At 39.3% G+C, this 23,282-nt stretch overlaps 1 protein-coding gene across 1 annotated transcript; it reads right to left on the bottom strand.

Annotated features, from left to right (window-relative positions):
- Window positions 1–3,196: 3,196 nt before the first annotated feature.
- LOC137265472 (uncharacterized) lies at window positions 3,197–22,168 on the bottom strand. The gene is made up of 6 exons (XM_067800877.1): window positions 21,901–22,168; window positions 18,439–19,230; window positions 13,551–13,665; window positions 8,362–8,459; window positions 7,460–7,574; window positions 3,197–6,853 (listed from the first exon to the last, which is right to left on the bottom strand). The coding sequence occupies exons 1-6, from the start codon at window positions 22,146–22,148 to the stop codon at window positions 3,287–3,289; spliced, it is 4,935 nt and encodes a 1,644-aa protein (XP_067656978.1). The 5' UTR covers window positions 22,149–22,168; the 3' UTR covers window positions 3,197–3,286.
- Window positions 22,169–23,282: the final 1,114 nt, after the last annotated feature.

Below are 23,282 nucleotides of genomic sequence, written 5' to 3'. Positions count from 1 at the left end.
ACCAGAATATGTAAAGGTGTGAAAAGGTAGCATATGACACATCAGTAATGTTCAATCAGAATATGAATAAGGCTAAGAAAATCTGAAAGATGAATGTACCATTCCACTTTTGAAAGGGATATCCAATTATCTTTTAATGACACATACAAATGATTCTCATGTCAAGTTTTTATACAAACTGGATATTCAATCATCCACATCAAGTGTAAAGTGGTATGATCATAAAACATTAGGAAAACTTGGCACAGTATGTAATTTGTGAATCTTGATTGATAATGCTTGAATATATATATATATAAACACCTGAAATTGGTGACACCTTAAAGACAAGAAAACAAAGTAAACAACAATGGCTTACAACAGTGGTAATTGCTGGTCTTCTTTTGTAAAAACTTATAATATTAATGAACGTAGATGCATCATTCTAGACCCTGAAACAAGGGTTACCTTTCCCTACTAATACTGTATCCCTTAAAAAAACACTTCCACATCAATCTGTCCAGCTGTGAGTGAAAAAAGAAATGTTGTAAGGCTACTGATCTCATATTTGGACTATCTGAAGAGGCATCATTTCTTTATTCCTGCAATCAAAGGTATTTGCTAAAGCTCACCTATCCCTGTATTGTCTGTAAACACTTAATGACCGCAATCTCTACAGTTCTCTGAAATCAGTTCAAGTTTGAATCACTGGCATGCAGTTAGCCATCACAAAACCATTTATACAGGCTCTTCTACTAAACATGACAGTCATATTAAGTTAAATCGTTGTCCTTAAAGAAGGCTGCCATCTAACTTTGCACTGAATTATTTAAAAATACACTTGTAATGACCTTTGGTCTACACACTTCTATAGCACTTCTTGACAAAGACAATATTTCAATTCTGACATGTGTCATGTATAAAATATATGGCCACTAGACACAAACTCAAACTGCTCAAGACACTGATGAGAGAGATTACTGCATACAATATAGCATCTGGCTCCTCCTTTAGCACGTGTGACTGTATACTATATGGCAACTGTCTCGCTCTGTAACACATTTGACTGTATACTATATGGCAACTGTCTCGTTCTTTAGCACATGTGACTGTATACAATATGGCACACGAATAACAGGAAAGAGACTAAACTTCAGTCTATGAAAGAACCACAAGATAATAGTATTGCATCGGCCATGCTATAATTGCCTCAACTACATGGAGCCTGACACTCATCCACAGGAATCTCGAACTGGCAGGCCATCCACTGTCAATACATCAGGCTTCAGTCCAGTTCAGTCCTCCATCTTCAATGAATACAGCTGATATACAATGTAGGCAATATTTGCTTTGGACAGATCAAGCAAAGCCTTGGATCCAGCAAGTACTGAGACCAATAAGTGATGAAATAACTTGAACAAACATTGTTTCATGCATGATAATGTGCACATGATGGGTTCAGTCCCTTGGGTGCCTATCTTTAATGGCAGTGAATAGTAAGATCCACACGAAGTTCCTGCAATGAACATGGCTTATTTAACTCTAGACTTAGAGCTATCAGCATGGTAAAAACAGATACTCATCATTACTATATCATTTGTCAGCTGCAAGTATACACAGGTGAACAGTAAAATATTGACAATGCATGGAATCAACATGATCATGCTATAACCTGCATGTAACTAGGGATGTCATGATACATAAGTTTCATGAATCGATACATATAATGATACATATGTCACGATTCGATAGGCATAAAAAAACCTCATTGCATTACTGCATAATATTTCTCAATTTGAACATTAATATTTCATATTTTATAACCGTTCATGAAAAGATCAACATTTTTTTACTCTAAGATATCAAAAGAGTTCTAATTTCCCATCTTTGTCCATGAAAAATATTTATTTATAACTCAACATTATTCATATCATCAAAAGACATGTTACAATTGCAAAACGTAAACAAAATACAACCACATTTAAACCGATACTATCAAAAACTAAATATTGAAAATATCGATAATACATCGATAACTGTATCGTCTTAGAAAAAGTATCAATGCATCGATGTATCGATGTATCATGACATCCCAAGATATAATCTTGCATCTTGCACAATATGTTCTCAACCGTAGGCTCTTGACACCAAAGAAATACAATGCATATTGTGTCCTCCGCATGTTATCGATCGTACACTTGAACTATTTCCAAACCTTTAGGTATAAATACCACCTTAGTCAACAACTCATTACCAACTCAAACAAGCAAACATCTGACCCTTCTAACTCTGTCTTTATTGTGGTCTACTCTGGTCTAAACCACACCAAATTTGTATGAATATTTCATTGATGAACAGTAGAGTAAAAACATTTCAAACTCGCAAGTCTGAATGGTCCTGGAAGGCATGTTGTATATCTTTGCTAGAGACTAGTGCATAGACCATAGTTACTTGTGAGACTAGGTACTGAATAATGCATGCCTGTATGTATGTGCTCTTACACACACCTAACAATACAACCTGAAAAGCTTTTTAAGATAAAAACGTGTAGATGCTGATAATTCAATGATTCTAACATGGAACTATAACATGTCAAAAGGTGACAATGGTTGTTCATAATCACACAAACTTGATAAGGATCAGGGTTCACTTGCACAAAGTGATCTTAGCGCTACAACTATCTTAAGCTTATGTTGGAGAATGGGAGTTACAATCATTGTAGTGCTATGATTGCTTTGTGCAAGTGTACACTGGTCAGGTTTTACAAAGCTCTCTTAGATCTAAGATAGTCGTAAGTTAACGTTAATGTATGGCACTTACGATTATCTTAATACAAAGGAAGCTTCGAAAATCTAGGGCCAGCTCTTTTTATCTACTAGGGGGTGGGCCAGAGTACCCAACTGTCCAAACTATCATATGGAAGAACTTCATGTTATGAGAATGTCAATCTGAATGCAGGTAGACCAAATGTAGTTTTGATAAAAATCTCAATCCCCCATGCAGATAAGATGGTACAGCCCTTCTCTAAGCACAGTTTTCACATTTCAGTGCTCAAGTCTACTACGTACAGGAACCAGTAAGTGGTTGAATTTTGATGGAAGAAACAATCAAATTCAATTTCTGAACACATTCTCCATTGTCTCCATGGGGCCATATTTTACTGCAGCCTCCACAGCACCTGAGTGAGTGTGTGTGGTCTAACCCAGATGTAGCCATGTTCAAACAGTATCACCCCTAAAAGCTTCAGACTGCACCCCCACAGGATTTACACCTTGATCTTTGGCAGGTCTAATGAACACTCTAACCACTAGGCTACCCCACCACCCCAAACAGCTCCTGGACTGTTACTGACATTCTGAAGACTACCATGCAAACCCATCATGTACTCATTGGACTGGCGGAACTCCCTCTTCCATCTGTAGAAGGTCCTCAAGGAGATGGTAGGGTAATGGCTACAGAACTCAAGAAAGTCCATGTTAGGGTTCTGCTGGAGGAATAAGTACTCCTCTCGACTTTGCTTCCTTGCCCGAGGTGAGAAGAAAGACTCCTCCTTTACCATTTGGGATGACAAAGCTCCTGAGTCGAGATAAGATTGAGGAATGCTGACTGGCACGGAAGTCATTCCCGGAAATGTTATCCCTCCTAAACTGGAGCTTGAGGGTTGAGGTACTGTTGAGGAGAAAGAGTCCAGCTTTGAGTGACTGTTGGTTTCATTCAAACATTCTTCTTGCTTTATTGCCAGATATTGACCTGGCGCAGAGTCTGGCGCAGTTGGTGAAGCACTAGACTGAGCTGAAGACATTCCTGGGAAAGCTACTCCTCCAAGACCTGATGATCCTGCATGAGTTGTTGCTGGTGAAGAAGCACGCTGCTCACTGATGTCATCCACAGCTTGATCTAATGGAGGGAGACCTGCTGATCGGCAGATGCTCTCCACAGCTGCACTAAGAGATTCTGAAGAGCTCAAGGAGCTCACAATACCAGGCGGATCAGGACTGTCTGTGGAAAACATGGTATGGTCAGGAATGTCTAATGCTTTATTTGAAGGAAGACCTGGATCACTATACATCTGCAAAGACTGTCCATCATTTGCTTCATTGGCAGAGTCAGGAGAGGAAGCAGCTACCTCGATTTGACTTAAATTATTCTCATGATCATGATATTGCAGTTGCCTTTTGAGAGATTCTGAACTCATTTCAACCTTCCTGTTTTGTTCAGCAGAGAGTTCTTTCCACCTGTTGAACACTTCCTCAGGGACTACCGTGAACACTTGGCAGAAGGCTTTGTAGCTCACATCTGGGTGCTGCTCTAGGTACTCCAGACTCTCACGAATTTCTCTTCTCCATCGATAGAAAGTCCGAAGAGAGATAAGAGGGAACGTTATAGCAAACTCGTTGTAATCCATGTAAGGATTCATCAAAAAGAAAAGATATTCGGTCTGATTGACCTTCCTTGTCTTGGTGAGAACCCAATCTTCAGGCGAGTTCCCATTATTGCTGTCTGCTTTACACTGTTCATCTGCCGGCTCTTCCTTCTTCTGAATAAGTGTTTTCCATTTTGTGAAGACAGTCTCAGGCACTTCTCTGCAGTAAAACGAAAATGTCTTGTAATCAATGTCAGTACTAACTTTGAGTAAACTGAACCAATCTCTGACCAGCTTCTTCCACCTGCTGAACATCCCTGCTGGAACAGCAGGATAGAGTTTACTGAACTCCACTATACTGATTAATGGATTCTCAAGGAGGTACAAGAACCCAGGTTCTCTATGGTAACCCTGTTTGGTGGCATATGTCTCTCCATCATTGACCAGTGCTTGAAGACTACGAATAGGATTCTGATCCTGATTGCCAGAACCTTCTTGGGAAGTCTTTAATCTTTCCTTCCACTCATGAAACATTTCTTGGGACACTTCAGGGAGCTCTGACACAATGTCTTGATAAGATGCATCAGGATGCGCAGAGATGAATTCGATGATTGACTTGATTTCTCTCCTCCAGCGATAGAATGTTCCTGTAGGTGTGTCTGGGAACAATCTCAAGAAGCCTTGAAGATCAATATCAGGGTTCCTTTGAAGGAAGCAGTATTCTTGACGACTAGCTTTCATCAGTGCTTTTCCACTGACTCTGGAGTTGCTGAAGGTACTAGTAAAATTATCACAGCTAGTTGGACTATTATTGCTTTGGGTTGTACATTGTTCATCACTGGACAACAGCTTCACTTTCTTTATTTGATTAAGAGGTGTTTGAACGTGATTGTCATCCTTTGAAAATTTCTCAATTTGAGAACTGAGATTCACAGATTCATCCTCACAGCCATTCATCAGTTCTTTTTCAGATAGCACAACCTCCCTCCATTTGGATACAACTTTTTCCGATACTTTTGGGTATGTTTTGTGAAAGTCCACAAAAGATATGTTGGGATCGGCACGGAGAACATTGATCTGGTCTTGTATCTCTCTCCTCCACCGATAAAATGTCCTCACAGATGTGTTTGGAAACTGATATGTAAATCCTGCAAAGTCGATGTTAGGATGCATCTGCAGGTACAGAAATTCATGCTCATTAATTTTTCGGGAGCTCTTCTCTTCTCTATCAATGTTCAGATTCTCATCTCGAGGTTCATCATCGTAGTCATCTCTATCACTGTCTACAGTTAATTTTTCAGTGGTAGCATGATCTACTGAATCAGACTGCAGTGATCTTGGAGATTCTTGACCATGGCCACTAAGAGATCCAGTTCTTTTCTTTAACTGATTGTTCTTTGAAAGAAATCCAGTATCAGTTTCATCCAAATCAGAATGACTCATTTTGTTCGGGACAGATGTTAAATTCTTTTCAGAAGAATTGTCACTTGTGCTACCATTTTTAGAGCTTTCAGAATGACGTGTATCGGACATTGGTAGCTGAGAAAGCTGACTAGAATCCATACGTGCCAAACCAGAGAGATTCAGTGCAGTTCCCCAAAATCCAGGATAGTCTCCCAACCAACTTCCACTCATTCCTGGCCAGGTACCAGGATTGGTTGAGAACCTACTCTGCTCTTGGGCAAGTCTCTGTGACATCATTGATGTCCACAAAACCTTTTGGGCTTCTTGAATGTGTTCAGCAGTGGACACAGCCTCTCGCTGGAGGTTAAGGATTTTGTTTCGGTTTTCCCTTAGCACATTCTCCCTCCAAATATTGAACACTTCTTCTGACACAGTGGGAAAACACCTTGAAAATAGTGCATAGTCAATGGAAAAATTCTGTTCCAGGAACTTCCATGCTTGAAGATTCTGTTGTTTCCAGATCTTAAACACATGCTTTGGGAAATTGGGAAAATGTTTGGCAATTTCTGAATATTCTGCAGTGAGATTTTTCTGCATAAATTTGAGTACTTTGTGTCCATTGTTTTCATCATCCCATTGTTGTTGGTTTGGCACAGGGCTGGACTTCCTACTGTCTAAATCAGTCTTTAGGGATATCGATGTCATGTGATTGGTTGAGCCAGTTCCAAAAAGGTAACCCTTCTGCATCAATGATTTCCAGAATATAAACACATTTTCTTTGGCATGGGGAATATACTGGATATATTCTTGATATGTCATGTCTGGATGCTGCTCTAGGAAGATGTACTCATCCTTGATCCGTCTCTTCCAGCGATAGAATGTCCGCTGTAGCACGGATGGGCAATGGCGCAAGAACTCAGCATAGTCTGTGAAGGGCGTCATCTCCAAGACCTCGTACTCCTCCTTGTGAAACACTTCCTTCTTGTGGCTGTTAAGCACTGGTTCCATGGAGGCAAACTTCCTCTTCTTGCCACTCAGGCTGTTATCAGGAGTGTTTGCTGGTGACCGATTGTCGAGACGAGGAAGAACATGGTCCGGAGGGTTGGGCTGAAACATAAAATTTCAATTAGTTGGGGAGTAGTGTTTGGTTTCTTGGGGAATAGTGTTTGTTTTCATTGGTAGGCTATATCCCATTCAACAGGTCTATCAGAACAGTACAAAAAGAGTCCCAGAATCACAGCAGGGTCTTGCCCAAGAACACTAAATTGTGAGGTCAAACCATCGGCATGGGAATGGAGCTGGCATGCATTGAAACTGGGGTAAAAGCAGGATCTAAACACTTATTCACAGTTACCTGATAAGCAAAGGGACATAACAATGTACAGCAAATTGACTGATTCTACACACATTTCATGGGAAGTGAATTCACCCCAAATGTACAAATTTATGCTCAGTTTGTGATGTAACATGTATACACACTGCTTTACTGCAAAAAGGATTAACTCCCTTTATAGAATGCACAGTCAAGGATCAAATCCTCCTGGACCAAAGCACACATGCTCAAAGCAAACTAGCACATCAACAATCTGAAGGTTACTTTGGAACATGAGGGTCAATGTAGAGCCCTAGTCATGACTTCGGTACTTAGTAGTGTGTCCACGTAGAACATTTGGACAAGCTGCTTTCAGTTTGGACAGAAGTAGAGAATCATACCTGGGGATGGTCTGCCAGCTCCTGCTTAACCACAAGGTCGATGGGACTAGTCTGATGGTCTGTCTGGGAGGTGAGGGTCTTGGCCAGTGCACTGGAGGAGAGAATCTGGGGGAATCTGCAACAAGACATAACTGAATAACATGACATAACCAAGAATAACACTCTGCTCAACTGGTTCTCATTAAAATAGAGCAAATAGAGTTTTACATGGCTTCCATAAAACAGGAATTTAAAGGAAGGAGCACCAATGGATGACAGATTCATCAGTGATCGTCAGAGAAAAAAATTAATTAATGGCAGTAGTTGTGATATGTAAGCTGGGTTCATTTTGTGAGTTTATGGGACATGGATTGATAGCAGGAACAAAGCATGAATCCACATTTAGACAAACTATAACCACTCAACCAACTCATTAGTCAGCTGTTACAGCATGCAAGTGGTTAGAATGAAACCAGATATTTCCAGTATATTCTTGATTTAACTAGATCACACCAGTATTGTTGAGATAACTCGGCATAGTTTCATCTTCATTAAACTTGTGGTCTCTACTACTGAATATGAGCAGCAATACCCTTCCACATCCATAAAGACAGGCAGTTTAGGGACACCAACTTTGGCAATATTCCAGCTCAATCACAGTGGGTAACACCAGAAATAGGCTTCACACATTGTACCCATATGGGGAACAAACCCAGGTACCTTGCATGAGAAGCGAATGCTTTAATCACTTGACTACCCTACCCCCAATAAGAAGTAACAGCTAGCTGTATGATTCCAACTTTTTGAACTACTACAGGAATATCGAGGGGTAATGGCAGCAAATTGCAGAGGAGTTTGACATCGATCATTATTCGAACGTCACCTAAATGCCACAGGTTTAATGGCTGAGATAGTCTGTCTACCTGTCCTCTGCAATCTTCCTCTTCTTGCCACTGTTATCAGGGGTGTTGGCTGGGGATCGATTGTCCAAATAAGGATGTACAAGGTCGGGAGGGTTGGGCTGAAACACAAAACACAGGTCAGTGAGAGGGTGGGTGAGTAGGTGAGTAGGTGAGTAGGTGAGTAGGTGAGTAGGCCGAAACACAAAACACAGGTCAGTGAGAGGGCAGGTGAGTAGGTGAGCGGGCTGAAACACAAAACACTGATCAGTGAGAGGGCGGGTGAGTAGGTGATTGAGCCGAAACACAAAACACTGGTCAGTGAGAGGGTGGAGGAGTAGGCGAGTGGGTTGGTCACAGGGTAGGAGAGCTATCCACACAAAAAGTGGAGTTGTTTCCTCACTGGACAGTAGAAAGACAACACGTGGCGCATGAGTAATGGTAAGCATTTTCAATGTTCAGCAAGAATATCAGGTTTGCCATTTGGCAGACAGGTATAGGAACTTACAGATCTATTTGTCTGTAATAGCTTCATACCCTCCACATTTATTGCAGTTCCAATTCAAGTGAGGGCACACCCCTCAGTGTCAGAACAAGACTGCCAGAATGATCATTTCAACACAAAATATGACATTCTTATCAGCAGATACACCTTTTCGGTGGTCAGTTCTTAGATATAGCTATTCTAGGTCTTCATTAACAGTTTACGGTTCAATGCATTGGCAGGTTTTCAATTATCGTTGAAAAATGAAACTGTACATTCTACATGGACTTGGGCTGAACCTGTCCATTGCTCTGAATGCTTACATTGAAGTAACTGTCCATGATTGGACAAAAACTCTTCCCTGGTAAATTTCTCTGCTTCATGAGGAAGTGAAAAATCCTGGTCAAAGAGAAGGTTCCAATATTAAGAATCTAAGGCCTGAAGACTCAAAGATGAACTTTGTTGTACCATCACACAGGTTTCAGATAATGTGGAAAGTTCATTCAAAGAATCTGGAGGTACTAGTATATAGAACAGTGGAGGTACTAGTATATAGAACAGTGTGCTGAGTCAAGCATCAGCACAGGTGTCTGGCAATGCACTGAAGCTGTGTGTTGATGGTAAGAAAATCAATCTCGGGACACAGGGTCAAACACATGGTGATACAGACCTCTTTGAAGACAGCCCAACTTTAAAACAGTCTTATCCTCAGTACTTTTCGTTACACTCCACTACTGAGTTAAACGGAACCTTATGGGAAGTCGCGTCAGGTAACCTCTGAGAATGACCAATCAAAACACAGCATACTAAATCGCAAAAGCTGACATTCGCACACACCTTTTGAACTTTTTATCTCGAAAAGGTTCGTACATAAACGATTCCGAATGCTATTTAGCATACGCTTGCTTCCTGGTGATGCACACGACGCACGTTATGACCATGGCAACTGTGAGTAAACAATCACTGAAAGTAGTGTTTTTGGCAATATTCAAGAATGTCATCTAGCGGAAATATTAGCTAATGGTAACCATGTCAACAGAAACCCCCAAGTGTATATACTGCAGATCAAATAACTGTGTTACATGCGGATTTTGTGTGAGAGATCTGTGTCAGTGACCTGACTATTCTGAAAGTCCCTCCGATCCATAAATAGTAGCCTTTGTCTGATTGGTTAAATCTTGTGTTTGATTGGACGGTCATTGGTCGCTCAAACATTACCTGACGCGACCTTCTACTAGGTTTTGTTAGACTCAGTGGTGGAGTGTAACAAAATACACTGAGACTAAGTTTACTTAGACTGACTTTAAAAGGAAGGTAAATGAGGCTTCGAAAGAATTGGCCATTGTAAGAGACACAATGGAAGAAGTTGCAAATCTGCAGATCCATGAAAACATGGAAACAACAGATCACCTGTCAGGTGCAACATATGTCATATTTGGGATTTCACTTTCTTAGTAAAGTACAAATTCTAGTACTTTTCGGTTGAGTCCCATTCGGGATTCGAACCCGCACCCTCAGAGTCAGGCACCTAATCGCCAGCACACAAAGTCAGTCGCCTAGCCCGGAAAAAGTACTAGAATTTGTACTTTACTAAGAAAGTGAAATCCCAAATATGACATATGTTGCATTTGACCACTTTCTAAATGGCATCGTGTAATCACACCTGTCAGGTGCATTGAAACAAAAGCTATTGAAGAAGGTACAGAGCATAATTGCACTGCTTTCACGCAGATTGAAAGATTTATGTGAGATGGAAGTAGAGAAGGCTACAGCCCTTGACAAATTCAAACAGCTTGCATCGGCTGATTGGCGCCAGTCAAGACCTTCATACAGCTGTTTCCTAAGCACATTCTTAATGTCATCTATACTTATCATATCTACCTACAGTGTTTACAGGACTGGCATCAACAAGCCCTTTTCCAAAGTAGCGTGTCAATCAATGGACTGAAAGAAGAAATATGTTGGCATTCAAAGTCTGAATTCATACCTCAAATTGGCAAGTCTGTGTTTTCTCTTGTAGATGCTGAAATCTCTTTGTCGATGCACAAGCAAATTTGGTCAATACCTGTTTTTATGGACCCACAAAAAGCAGTGTCCTCCCATTAGTCATACATCCCACTTGTCATTTGGGTTAAAACAATATATGGTATGGTTGACTGCAGCAACAACTATGCCTGTAATACCTTTGTAATAAAATGGAATGACCCATGAGACAAAAATACAGCTTCACATCACTGAACTTTAATGATCTGTTGTCAGTAAATATACAAAGTAACATATTGTAAGCACTGCACACAATCTGTAAATGTTTAACAATATATTTTATTATGCCTGTTGTTGTTTTAATCTCTTGTTGCTGTATCACTAGTGGGAGTATGACTAATGGGACATGACCCAAAAAGCAAAAATAACCTCGGACTTTGTCCTCGGTCAATGTTGCTTTTCGTAGGTCCATAAAAACTGTTAATGACCTCATCACCAGCCTGTAATTGTATAATATAAGTCTCCATGAGCTACCATCTCCTTCCAACATCATATTGATCTCAGTCAACAACCATTTTGATTCACCTACACACTGCAAGCGAAGTCCAAGAGGAAAAGTGGAGATACATGGACCAAGGAAGAGTTCTACAGGTTGCTGTCAGACATCACAAATGTGACCAATTGAAAATACTGCCTCACACGAGGCTTGGAGTGGAAATCAATGATTGACCATTACTGACATTCATATCATTCCCGCTTAAAAGGCAGGATAAATTGGTTGTAGCAAATAAATGTACATGTGGGCTAATTCATGCATTTATAACATGAACATGCATGATTTTAATGACTTAAAGCTATAGGAATTTTTCATTGTTCCATTGACATGTCTTGTATACACTATCTCCTACATGGGCTGTATTTCAATATAGAACAAAATAAAGAAAGTTGCAGGTCAAGTTCCTAGTTTTATTTGTCATATGACAAACATGTGGTGAAAATAATAATATATCACAGAAAATATTTAGGAGTCTCGTCCTGAGAAAATACTTTGGCATATTATGACTGTTTGTGTTTTCGTGGAATCAGTTGTCTTTATGTGCTTTCTGAGCATGTCAGCAAAGTGATGAATACTATTTATAGGTCTTGTAACAAATCTTGCATCTGTACTGCTCTGCCTGGTGAGCCGTCTTCACATGTTCACACCAGGACTTGGCCACCTTCATTCCACATTGTGGACACTTCTTTTGCATTGTATCCACTTCTGAGCATGTGTGCCTGTGGAGATCCTTCTTAGATTTGTATGAAAAACCACACTGTTCACACTTATAGGGTGTGATATTGTGGTGCTTGTTAATATAGCTTTCGAAATTCCACATTTGCTGATAGCCTTTCCCACAGACTTGGCAATGAAAATGTTTTGATGGTTCCCCTTGACATGCAGTCTGAGGCCATATGATGACTTGTAGCACTTGTCACAAGTGTGGCAGAGGAAGTCTCCTCTTCATTTGTTTTGTTTTTTTTCAGTGTGCTTGACACCAAATGACTGGTGTTGGATGATATGTGAGACTCATCCACTTCTTCAACTTCAAAATTCATTTCATGAAACCATAAATATATCAAACTAATGCATATTTTAACTGTGAACTACAACTTTGAATAAAACATTCTTCTTGACAGAAAATACCTCTAGAATGTTTCATGAGACAACAGTAAAAACTACAAGCTGACAACTCAGAGGACAGTAAAATCACAAAATAATGGACAGTCTCTTTGCTTGATGTGAACAACTCCATGTAAAATGTACCCTTTCATTGTTCAACAATAATTGAAAGATTACTGATGTGTTAAAACCTAAACTGTGAATGAAGACCTATAATGAAACAATCATTTTTGGCGATCTTGTTTCAACACTCACGTGGTGCCCTCGCTTTATGCATATTAGCAATAGAATGAAGGGTGTCAAACTATTAGACAGAGCTGTAAGTTTCTAGACACATCTGTCAAATGGCAAAACCTTATTTACTTGCAAAATATTGAAAATGTCAGGGAAAACTTACCATTACTCTTGTGCCATGTGTTGTCCTTTTACTGTCCAGCAAGGACATGGAGTTACTTTGGGGGCAACTTCACATTTCCTGTGGACAGCACTTCCACCCTGTGTTGGTGGATCGGTAGATGAGTAGATGGGGGAGTCAGTGGGTTGGTGGATGGGTGGATGGGTGGGTGTACGAATGAGTACAAGAGGGTTTTAATCATACTAGAGCATGTCAGTTGGATGACGAAGAAAAGATACAGGTCACACCACCAACGCAGGAACAGCGACTGACATGAAGCGGATCCTAGCCGGGATAAGGAACACATTGCATGCATCATGATGTCCTTACAAATCTGTTGGCTGCTTTGTAAACATTTCAATCAGAAAGTCACTAGGTATTCTAATTTACCCTGTTCCGTAATTGATACTGCAGAGCTGAACAAAGCATGTATCAATACCGAGATAACAAATCTTTATGAATGATCTACTTTGTTTTCACAATGGCAATGTTTTGGTGTAGATAATTCATTGTCGGTATAAAACAAACGGTATAAAAATCTACACCGAAACATCTCCATTGTGAAAACAAAGTAGTATACCACCAACATCTAGAATGCCACTCAAACAAAGCACATGTGTACAGTTTAACCAACAGACTTGTCAGGTCTTGTCATGATGAAGGCAGGTAGCAGTAGTGATGACATCTCCTACCTGTGGATGGTCTGCCGGCTCCTGCTTGACAACAAGGTCGATGGGACTCGTCTGATGGTCTGTCTGGGAAGGAAGGGATTCAGCCACAGCCATGGAGGACACAGCTGGGGTGACTCTGAAAACATTTCACATAAAAAAAATTACGATTCAATAACATTGTCCTGTTTTGATACATGTAATTGTATTTGTTTTTTAACAAACTGAAACCGTCCTGTCAAGAATGTTTCTTGATCTTCCATCCATCTTAATTTTGTGAGGAAATTAGATCAAAGAAAATGTAGAGTGCTTCCCTGAAAGCTAATGAGGCAGTGACTAATCGCTGTGATTCTATTTGGAGATTTTATGTGAGACTGAAGAGGAGGTAAAATGACAATTGTTTTCAGCTTCCGCAAGTCTAATTTAGAGTTATCACCCCTGTACACATCTGGCTTGATCGTTGAAATATCTTTAGGGACTGGTGACATAAAAAGTCCAGACAGTGATTTGAAGCGTTGTTATGACAGGCAACATTCTGAATATGCATTCAACCTCACTCACATTTGGTCCCTCACATCAGTTATTTTAGTCAATTATCTAATAAAATAGTCAGTTATCTAATAAAAACTCACTCACTCCATTCATTCTTTCATTCACTGTTTAGGAGACTGCCAATTATTGCTGCTGTCACTTAGATATCTCACTGAAGAAAAGTTATCAGAAAATGACATATCCCCACAGAAACCACATATTTGAAAGATCTGACAGTTACTTGATGTTTATTTAGCCAATGTTTAATTCGTTTTCATAGAAATAATTAAAATATAAATGCCAAATGTCTGTAAATAGCAAACGGCACCACATCAAGATCTGCCTCATATATCTGCCAAGTTCTGTTGAAAGATATCAAATTTGTTTATGAGTTGTGCTCAGGAAACAAAGCACATCACTTGATTTTGAGACTAAGTCCAAATCGTTTCCACGGAAACCCTGCAAAATAAAATCTTCAAATAGCAAAAGGCACCACTTTGGGGTCTGCCTCACATATCTGCCAAGTGTAGCTGATGAAAGAAATTAAGACTTTTCGAGTTGTGCTCAGGAAAGAGAGTCCTCCCCTCCCAAGACTGAGTTCAAATCATTTCCATGAAAACCAAACAAAATAGAAATGTCAAAAATCTGTAAACAGCAAAAGGCAAGTTGAAAGATACTAAGAAGTTTTCAAGTTGTGCTCCGGAAACAAAGCCCACCCTACCCTTTTGTGACTAACTCTGAATCATTTGAAACCACGAAAAATAAAATTGACAAACACCTGTAAGCAAAATGCACAAGTTTAGGTTCTGCAGCAAAATATTGAACAGTTTTTGAGGTATGCTCCAGAAATGAAACCCATCCCTCCCATTAGACTTAAGCCAAAACATTTCCATGAAACTAAAGAAAATAAACATGCCAAAAATCTGTAAACAGCAAAGAAGGCACAACCATAGGTTTATTATCTCTACCAACTTTGGTATAAAAATACTGAATAGTTTTTGAGTTATGCTCCGGAAACAAAATGATTACAGACGGACGGACAGACAAGATGAGGCGTCAACTACATACCCATGCACTACATGCCAGGGGGATAACTAGAGTCATCTGAAGATGACAAATCCCCCCAAGTATAACTTGATTTATTTTTGACAAAGTCCAAATCGTTTCAATGGAAATCATGAAAAATAAAAATGTCAAAAATCAATAAATAGCAAAAGCACTAATTTAGAGTAGTCTCATATACCTGCTAAGTTCTACTGAAAGATACTGAATGGTTTTCAAGTTGTGCTCCAGATACGAATTTCACCCCTCCCTTAATAAGTTCAAATTGTTTTCATGGAAAACAAGAAACAGAAAAATAATCCAATCTGTAAATAGTATAAGGAACCACTTCAGGTTCTGTTTGGCATATCTACCAATTTTCATGGAAGAATATTGAAATGTTTTTGAGTTATACCCCAGAGACGAAACCTATCCCTCCTCCCATTTGAGTTTGAATTGTTTCCATGGAAACGGAGAAAAATCAAAATGCCAAAACTTTGCATACAGCACAAAATGGCTGAAAATAGCTCTTGCAGACCTTGATCCAAACATTTGTCAAGCTGGATTGAGATAAGTGACAGTTTTCAATGTAGAGCTGTGAAGCCAAATGGGGAATAAAATGGTTTTTAATGTTAAAGACATTAGAGCTTCACCTACAGGTAACCTGCATCTACACTTAAAACACAGTATGTATATCATTTTTTGTCTCTGAATTCAAGTATTAAAGAAACATTGCTCACTTTGCTTATTTCGAGGAATTCAAAACAAATGATGAAGCGACCAAACAATGGCAGGACAGAGTGTGTGTGGTGCTATGCAATTCTTATCAATATTCCCGAAACATCACAGGTGAAATCACCAGATGTGGGCATCAGACACTGAGGCATCAAACTCGCATCTACAGGAAAATGAGCAAACACTTTGTCCACTAGGCCTCCACATACCCCAACAGTGGACTGGACACAAAATGAGTCTTTTAAAGCATTTATGGGTCAGATGCAATGAAGACATGTCCCATTTAAGGGACAATAACCTACTTGCACCTGATGCAACCTAGGATAAAAACCTAGCTGCACTAGACAAATTCCAGTTGCACTGCTTTTATTGCAATGTAAATGTGTAATGAACAAATATGCTATTGAATTATTTAGATGTTGAATTCAGAAATTTACCCACTCAGAAATTGACTTGGACCTAATGCAAGTAACAAAGCATTAAATTGAGCCCTGGTGTGTTATGGAAGACACAATGGTAAGTATATTGTTTTCCATGTTACTTAATACAGATGCAAGAATAAGACCTGCAACATCGTACATGTCCAATAACAAAATCGTTATCAATAATACTGCTTGCCCTGGAAGCACAAACTCTTGAAATAAGATGTCCCATATGACAAATGTGACATAGTGTGAAGTTTTTTTTTCTTACTCAAAAAGGTCTTTGAGGGACTTTTGAAACTCTTATTGTGCACACAGCCTATCATATCAGCTCAGTACTTTTTGCCAAGCAAATTAATGATTGGATTAGCAAGTATGTAGTGAGTGAGTTTTACATAGCAAGTATGTAGTGAGTGAGTTTTGAATAGCAAGTATGTAGTGAGTGAGTTTTACATAGCAAGTATGTAGTGAGTGAGTTTTGAATAGCAAGTATGTAGTGAGTGAGTTTTACATAGCAAGTATGTAGTGAGTGAGTTTTACATAGCAAGTATGTAGTGAGCGAGTTTTACATAGCAAGTATGTAGTAAGTGAGTTTTGAATAGCAAGTATGTAGTGAGTGAGTTTTACATAGCAAGTATGTAGTGAGTGAGTTTTACATAGCAAGTATGTAGTGAGTTTTGAATAGCAAGTATGTAGTGAGTGAGTTTTACATAGCAAGTATGTAGTGAGTGAGTTCTACATAGCAAGTATGTAGTGAGTTTTGAATAGCGAGTATGTAGTGAGTGAGTTTTACATAGCAAGTATGTAGTGAGTGAGTTTTACATAGCAAGTATGTAGTGAGTGAGTTTTACATAGCAAGTATGTAGTGAGTGAGTTTTGAATAGCAAGTATGTAGTAAGTGAGTTTTACATAGCAAGTATGTAGTGAGTGAGTTTTACATAGCAAGTATGTAGTGAGTGAGTTTTACATAGCAAGTATGTAGTGAGTGAGTTTTACATAGCAAGTATGTAGTGAGTTTTGAATAGCAAGTATGTAGTGAGTGAGTTTTACATAGCAAGTATGTAGTGAGTGAGTTTTACATAGCAAGTATGTAGTGAGTGAGTTTTACATAGCAAGTATGTAGTGAGTGAGTTTTACATAGCAAGTATGTAGTGAGTGAGTTTTACATAGCAAGTATGTAGTGAGTGAGTTTTACATAGCAAGTATGTAGTGAGTTTTGAATAGCAAGTATGTAGTGAGTTTTACATAGCAAGTATGTAGTGAGTGAGTTTTACATAGCAAGTATGTAGTGAGTGAGTTTTACATAGCAAGTATGTAGTGAGTGAGTTTTACATAGCAAGTATGTAGTAAGTGAGTTTTGAATAGCAAGTATGTAGTGAGTAAGTTTTGAATAGCAAGTATGTAGTGAGTGAGTTTTACATAGCAAGTATGTAGTGAGTGAGTTTTACATAGCAAGTATGTAGTGAGTTTTACATAGCAAGTATGTAGTGAGTGAGTTTTGAATAGCAAGTATGTAGTGAGTGAGTTTTACATAGCAAGTATGTAGTGAGTGAGTTTTACATAGCAAGTATGTAGTGAGTGAGTTTTACATAGCAAGTATGTAGTGAGTGAGTTTTACATAGCAAGTATGTAGTGAGCGAGTTTTACATAGCAAGTATGTAGTGAGTGAGTTTTACATAGCAAGTATGTAGTGAGCGAGTTTTACATAGCAAGTATGTAGTAAGTGAGTTTTACATAGCAAGTATGTAGTGAGCGAGTTTTACATAGCAAGTATGTAGTGAGCGAGTTTTACATAGCAAGTATGTAGTGAGTGAGTTTTGAATAGCAAGTATGTAGTGAGCGAGTTTTACATAGCAAGTATGTAGTGAGTGAGTTTTGAATAGCAAGTATGTAGTGAGCGAGTTTTACATAGCAAGTATGTAGTGAGTGAGTTTTACACCGCTTTGAGCAGTATTCCAGCATCGTCTCGGCATGAGATACCAGAAATTGACTTTGAACACTGTACCCATAGGGGGAATCGAACCCAGGTCTTCAGTGTGACAGGCGAACACATAAATCATTCGGTTCACCACCTCCCCAAATCAGTATTTTTCAACACATCGTTACTCAGAACCAAACATCCAGTTTGGTGGTATCATGTTGAAATGTCCATGACAAGTCAAGGGCGTGATCAATCCACTCACCTCTCTGCCTTGTCATCTGTGTCATGGATAGTTTCCGCTGCAGACTTTTCATCCTCTAGCCTGTCTTCTGCCTTGACTTCTGCCACAGTGAAAGGACTGACGCTTACACTATTACTGCTCCTCTCGCTATCATTGTCATTCACAAATCTTGATATGTCCATTTTAGCACTTGCAGACAGCATGCTAGGACTTGGCGTCCAAGCTCGTTCTTGCATAGAAGTCAGCGACAAAAAGTTGAGACTAGAGTTATCTCCCCTTGATTCAGGGATCCCATCTTTTGATGGCACATCACGACTAGAGCTTTTATCACAGATAGAATCAGAGTCATTGGTCACATCGTTTTCGCTCGGTCTTGACAGAGCTGCATCATCTCCCTTTGAATAATCACCCACACCTGAACGGAAATGATCCAACGGTTTGATTTCGCTTCCGTCATCACTTCCCATATTGGATACATCTGACATCTCATCATCATCTTCATCACAATTTTCATCATCCTCATCATCGTCTTCATCTTCGTCATTGGCAAGTTCAATGCTATAGTCATTTTCTGATGATTTTTGTTGAGAAGCCAATGCTTCAACTCGGAGACCTATTGGACGATTGACAACCTCTTTGATGCTGAAATTCTCTTTCGTGCCCTTGTCGATCTCCAAACAGACAAGTCCAACGACTTCCACAGTGTGTTGAAAGCTGAGGTACTGCATACAAATTCGTCGAATAGACTTGATAATTTGAGGAAAGAAATTGTGAGGAGTGCCATCATCATCGTCGCCAAGACTGGTGCCTCTTCTGAAAAATCATCATATTAAAGGTTCAATATGAAAGTCAGCACATTCAGTGGAATCAGTAGAACCTCTTTGAGTCAAAGTTGTAGGAAACTGCACAAAAGTTGTCAAGAGTTCAATAAAACCAAGTGATTTTCCCCAAAACATTATAAAAAATGCCTCCGCCAGGATTTTTTGGGTAACCATGGCATAATAGACATATGGATTATATTACTTGTCATACCAATGGGAACACTGTAGCATTGAAAACAAGCGCCATTGCATATTTTTTAGCATGCCTGGCTGAAGCACTGAATACATCATCTAGATCTGGCTTAGGAATACATTTCCAATAGAATACATTTCCTATGTAAATACAGACTCCAATAAATGACTTACTACCAGAGTCATATTCTACATCATGTTACAGGTATCAGGGAATTTTTTTTTAATTTCAGTATTTGGGACCAAAAATGAGTCTGAGACAAAATAAACTTTGATACATCCACTTCCAAATCAACATAATGATAAAAGTAACACACAAGACTCCAAGTTAAGAAGGAAATTTGACTGTCAGTAAGGAGACATCACATCTAGATCAGATAAACCTTTGGCTAAGAGCATGATGCACCATTTATGACATCAATGTACAATGACGCAGAATTAGACCTCGTATAGTTGAAGCACAGACCCTAATGGGAGCCCTTGCAGTGATTCATCAGGACCTGCTTAGATTCTGACCCACGTCTCCAGTAAATGACAACAAAAATTATCAAAAGACATAAATACATTCCAAATTACACTAAATTCAAGAAAAAACAAATATTAGCAACATTTTTGCTTGCCAAAAACTTGGTTTCAAATCCTTGACTAAGTGAGTTGGCCTTCGGTGCTGGTAACATATTCCAACACTACCACAGCAATGGACATGAGGAATAAAAAATTGAAATTGAAAACATTGATAATTCCCCATATCAAGCTATACTAAACAGCAGGAAGACTTCCTCTCCATGTGGTAATGGAGTAACAGCCTGTTCATGCTTGAAATCATCGGACCTGGATGGCATTCATTATCCTGTGCAAATTCATCTCAACAAGAACTGGACTGACCAGAAAGACACTCTAGAAATATCAATAATTCATTAAAGCTGACACGGCAAGAAAACCAAGTTGACAATATTTCTAAAACGACAAAAATATGTCTTGATATTAATTTAACGGTTCCAAGATTAGAACTGAATTCCTATGCCAGAGGACCTCTCTTATCACACAAGCTTACCTATGTTTAAATTTCATTTTATTGTGATAATATGCAGAATTATTTCAGAATCTTGTCAACTTTAAATTATATATTGTGTTAACTTTACTTCAAAGACATCATCATGATTACTGTGTTGTCACTGTGTTGATACCTGCCACTGCATAGATACAGTGTGACTATAGATAGACTATCTATCCTTGTGAGCCCATATCTAGCCTACCGGTCTAGACACAATTAGGCTTACGTGCGATACTGGGAGACATTCTCTGATGAATCAGGCTCATAATAAACTGTCAGATTTAACTACATTGTAACATGTAACAGAGTAATGAGAGTCTTAATGTCGTTAACTTACTTGTTTCAATTAAGGCTTGAATAGTAGGGTTACTCATAGGCATTTTAAAAAAGTATATTGACAGTTACTGAAAAATATTATCTAGATGTACACTCTGAAAGATGTTGCCATTTAACAATGCTGAATGACAGGCTGGCATCTAAGGACATCAATGCCTTTCCCTTTTATCATGGCAGTTCACGCTTAATAACTGTGATGTAAAATTGTTTCTCATGACTGCACATCTTGGTTTTGTCAATATTGATTGAGGTTGTTGTGCTTCATTCTTGACACTAATGAACATTTCAAATGTCACAGTAACAATAAAATCAACGTGTCAGTTTATCAACACTGTCTCGTTTTTCAGAATATTTTTAAAGCCCTTATAATATCAAATTGCAATTTAAATAAACCAGCTCTGCGCAAAAAGAAAAGACAATGTAGCCACACTATCAAACATAGACTAAAATTTAAATGAACAAAAACATGCCTATTACATGTTTTGAAAAATTCAATTTAAATATTCACTTAATTACTGAAAGCAAATACTGTCATTCCATGTCAGTTAATATCATCACAATGTTATCGCCAAAGAAGTATGTATAAGATTGGTTCCTCCATCGCCACTTGAGTGAGACAGTGCGATAATGTTATGACATTTATAACCCAAATAGACTCCAGACATCTCATAATCCCCGACACCCCACGTGACTAAGTCTTATCGTACAATGCAGTGTGGCAGGTGGCACGCTTTTGTTCAACCCGACCACTTCAAACTCGCTATCAACAAACGCTCACAGTGAAAATAAGCGAAGAACGACGATCGAAATATAACTTAAAGCCTGGAATTGTACATCATACACAATGAACACACATGTCGCTCGCAAACATACATTTTCAAAACCGTTCAGGCTCCGTGACCCGAGCTGCCATCTTGACCCTAGAGATTGCGTGCCAAACGTGACTGTATAATGTGCTATTTTCAAAACAAATCCACGACAAGTAATTTTACTAGTAATGCACGACGGAAATCGTCTACGTTAACGTGCGCGAAATATCTACTGTTTATAGGCTCGTGTCGGAGTCATTTCATCACTTACCCACACTCGACACAATGCGAATCGTGAGCCTCCATTAAATGCCACGCGAGGCTGCAATCTTTCAATCCGATTCGGCTCTTCAATTTCTTCCAACGGTCGTAAGAATTGCCGAGGTAAACCCTTCGAGCATCCCGCCATTTTGTTGCTTCTTGTTGTTTTCTTCTTTTTTCGTGGAGAGGTTTTCTTGGCCTGCCAACTCGCGGAAACTGGGTTTGTTCAGACGGTTTGCCATCCTCCATGGCAGCCATTTTTGTTGGCAATGTTTGGGCTGACTGACCCAGTTCGGGATAACGGGCGCTGTGGGCATGCGCCTGTACCCCTCTTGTGTCGGGAGCGTCACGAATGAGTAACTTCACTAATCCTTGTCATTTTGACTGACATGTGTCAATAGGATGACACTCGCGCATCGGGTGGTGTGTTCAAGGAAGTGACACTTCCATTCCGTCGTGTCATCAAAACTTGTGACTGTCATCGAATACCTGTGCGATCATTTTGACGATATTGGCTGCTTGACGTAAGTCGCGTCTTGTTGACAGTACGCTGGGTATCATGTCGTGTGAATGTAAAAGATGAATATGTAACAAACATTCATTACTATCAACATCGGTGGTTGTCATTTGACTCATTTCAGATATTGAGCCGAGGTTATTGTCACGAAATCGCGAAAATTATTGCGATAAGTTTTCTGATAACTTTGCTGATACAAGATGACACGACTTGAAACATCCTTCTATATGTTGTGTAAGCTTAATGGCAAAGGGGTTTACGATAACATGTGACAGGGTCGTTATCAGTCCAGGTATCATGTCTATATCAAGTGCTGTCAATCACCCACGTGCTCCTGAGGTGACTATTGACATTCGTGGAGTGTTATGAGACGGGTCGGATTTAACCAACCCAAAGCAAGCTCTCTGGCTGACTACACAGAACTAATAGTGGCCACTTGTCTTAAATGGCAAATACATTCCAAATAATAACGAAATGGAGCGAACAAAGATTTTTAAAAATGCCACTTGAAGCAGACATTGTGATAAATAAAAGGCATCTCTATTATGAGTAATATATCGACGTGTCAGGTAGGGTAGCCAAATGGTTAAAGCGTTCGCTCTTCACGTCAAAAATCCGGGTCCGATTCCCGCTCGGGCACAATGTGTGAAGCCCATTTCTGGTGTCCCTCGCCGTGATATTGATGGGACACTATTTAAAGCGGCGTGAAACCACACTCAATCATCCATACCCCCTCCCCAATAACTGCACAAGAGACCTTCCTTCGTGTGTAAAAGGACGTCGAAATTCATACTCACAGTTCAACAAACCCACAGTTTCTTAGATTGATGCTCATGATATTGATCACCGACCTGTCTGGAGAACAACGGGCGTTA

Source organism: Haliotis asinina, chromosome 15 (assembly GCF_037392515.1).
Source record: "Haliotis asinina isolate JCU_RB_2024 chromosome 15, JCU_Hal_asi_v2, whole genome shotgun sequence".
Taxonomy (NCBI): Eukaryota; Metazoa; Mollusca; class Gastropoda; order Lepetellida; family Haliotidae; genus Haliotis; species Haliotis asinina.
The sequence above is the reverse complement of the archived record's forward strand: the minus strand, read 5'-3'. Positions and strand labels throughout refer to the sequence as shown.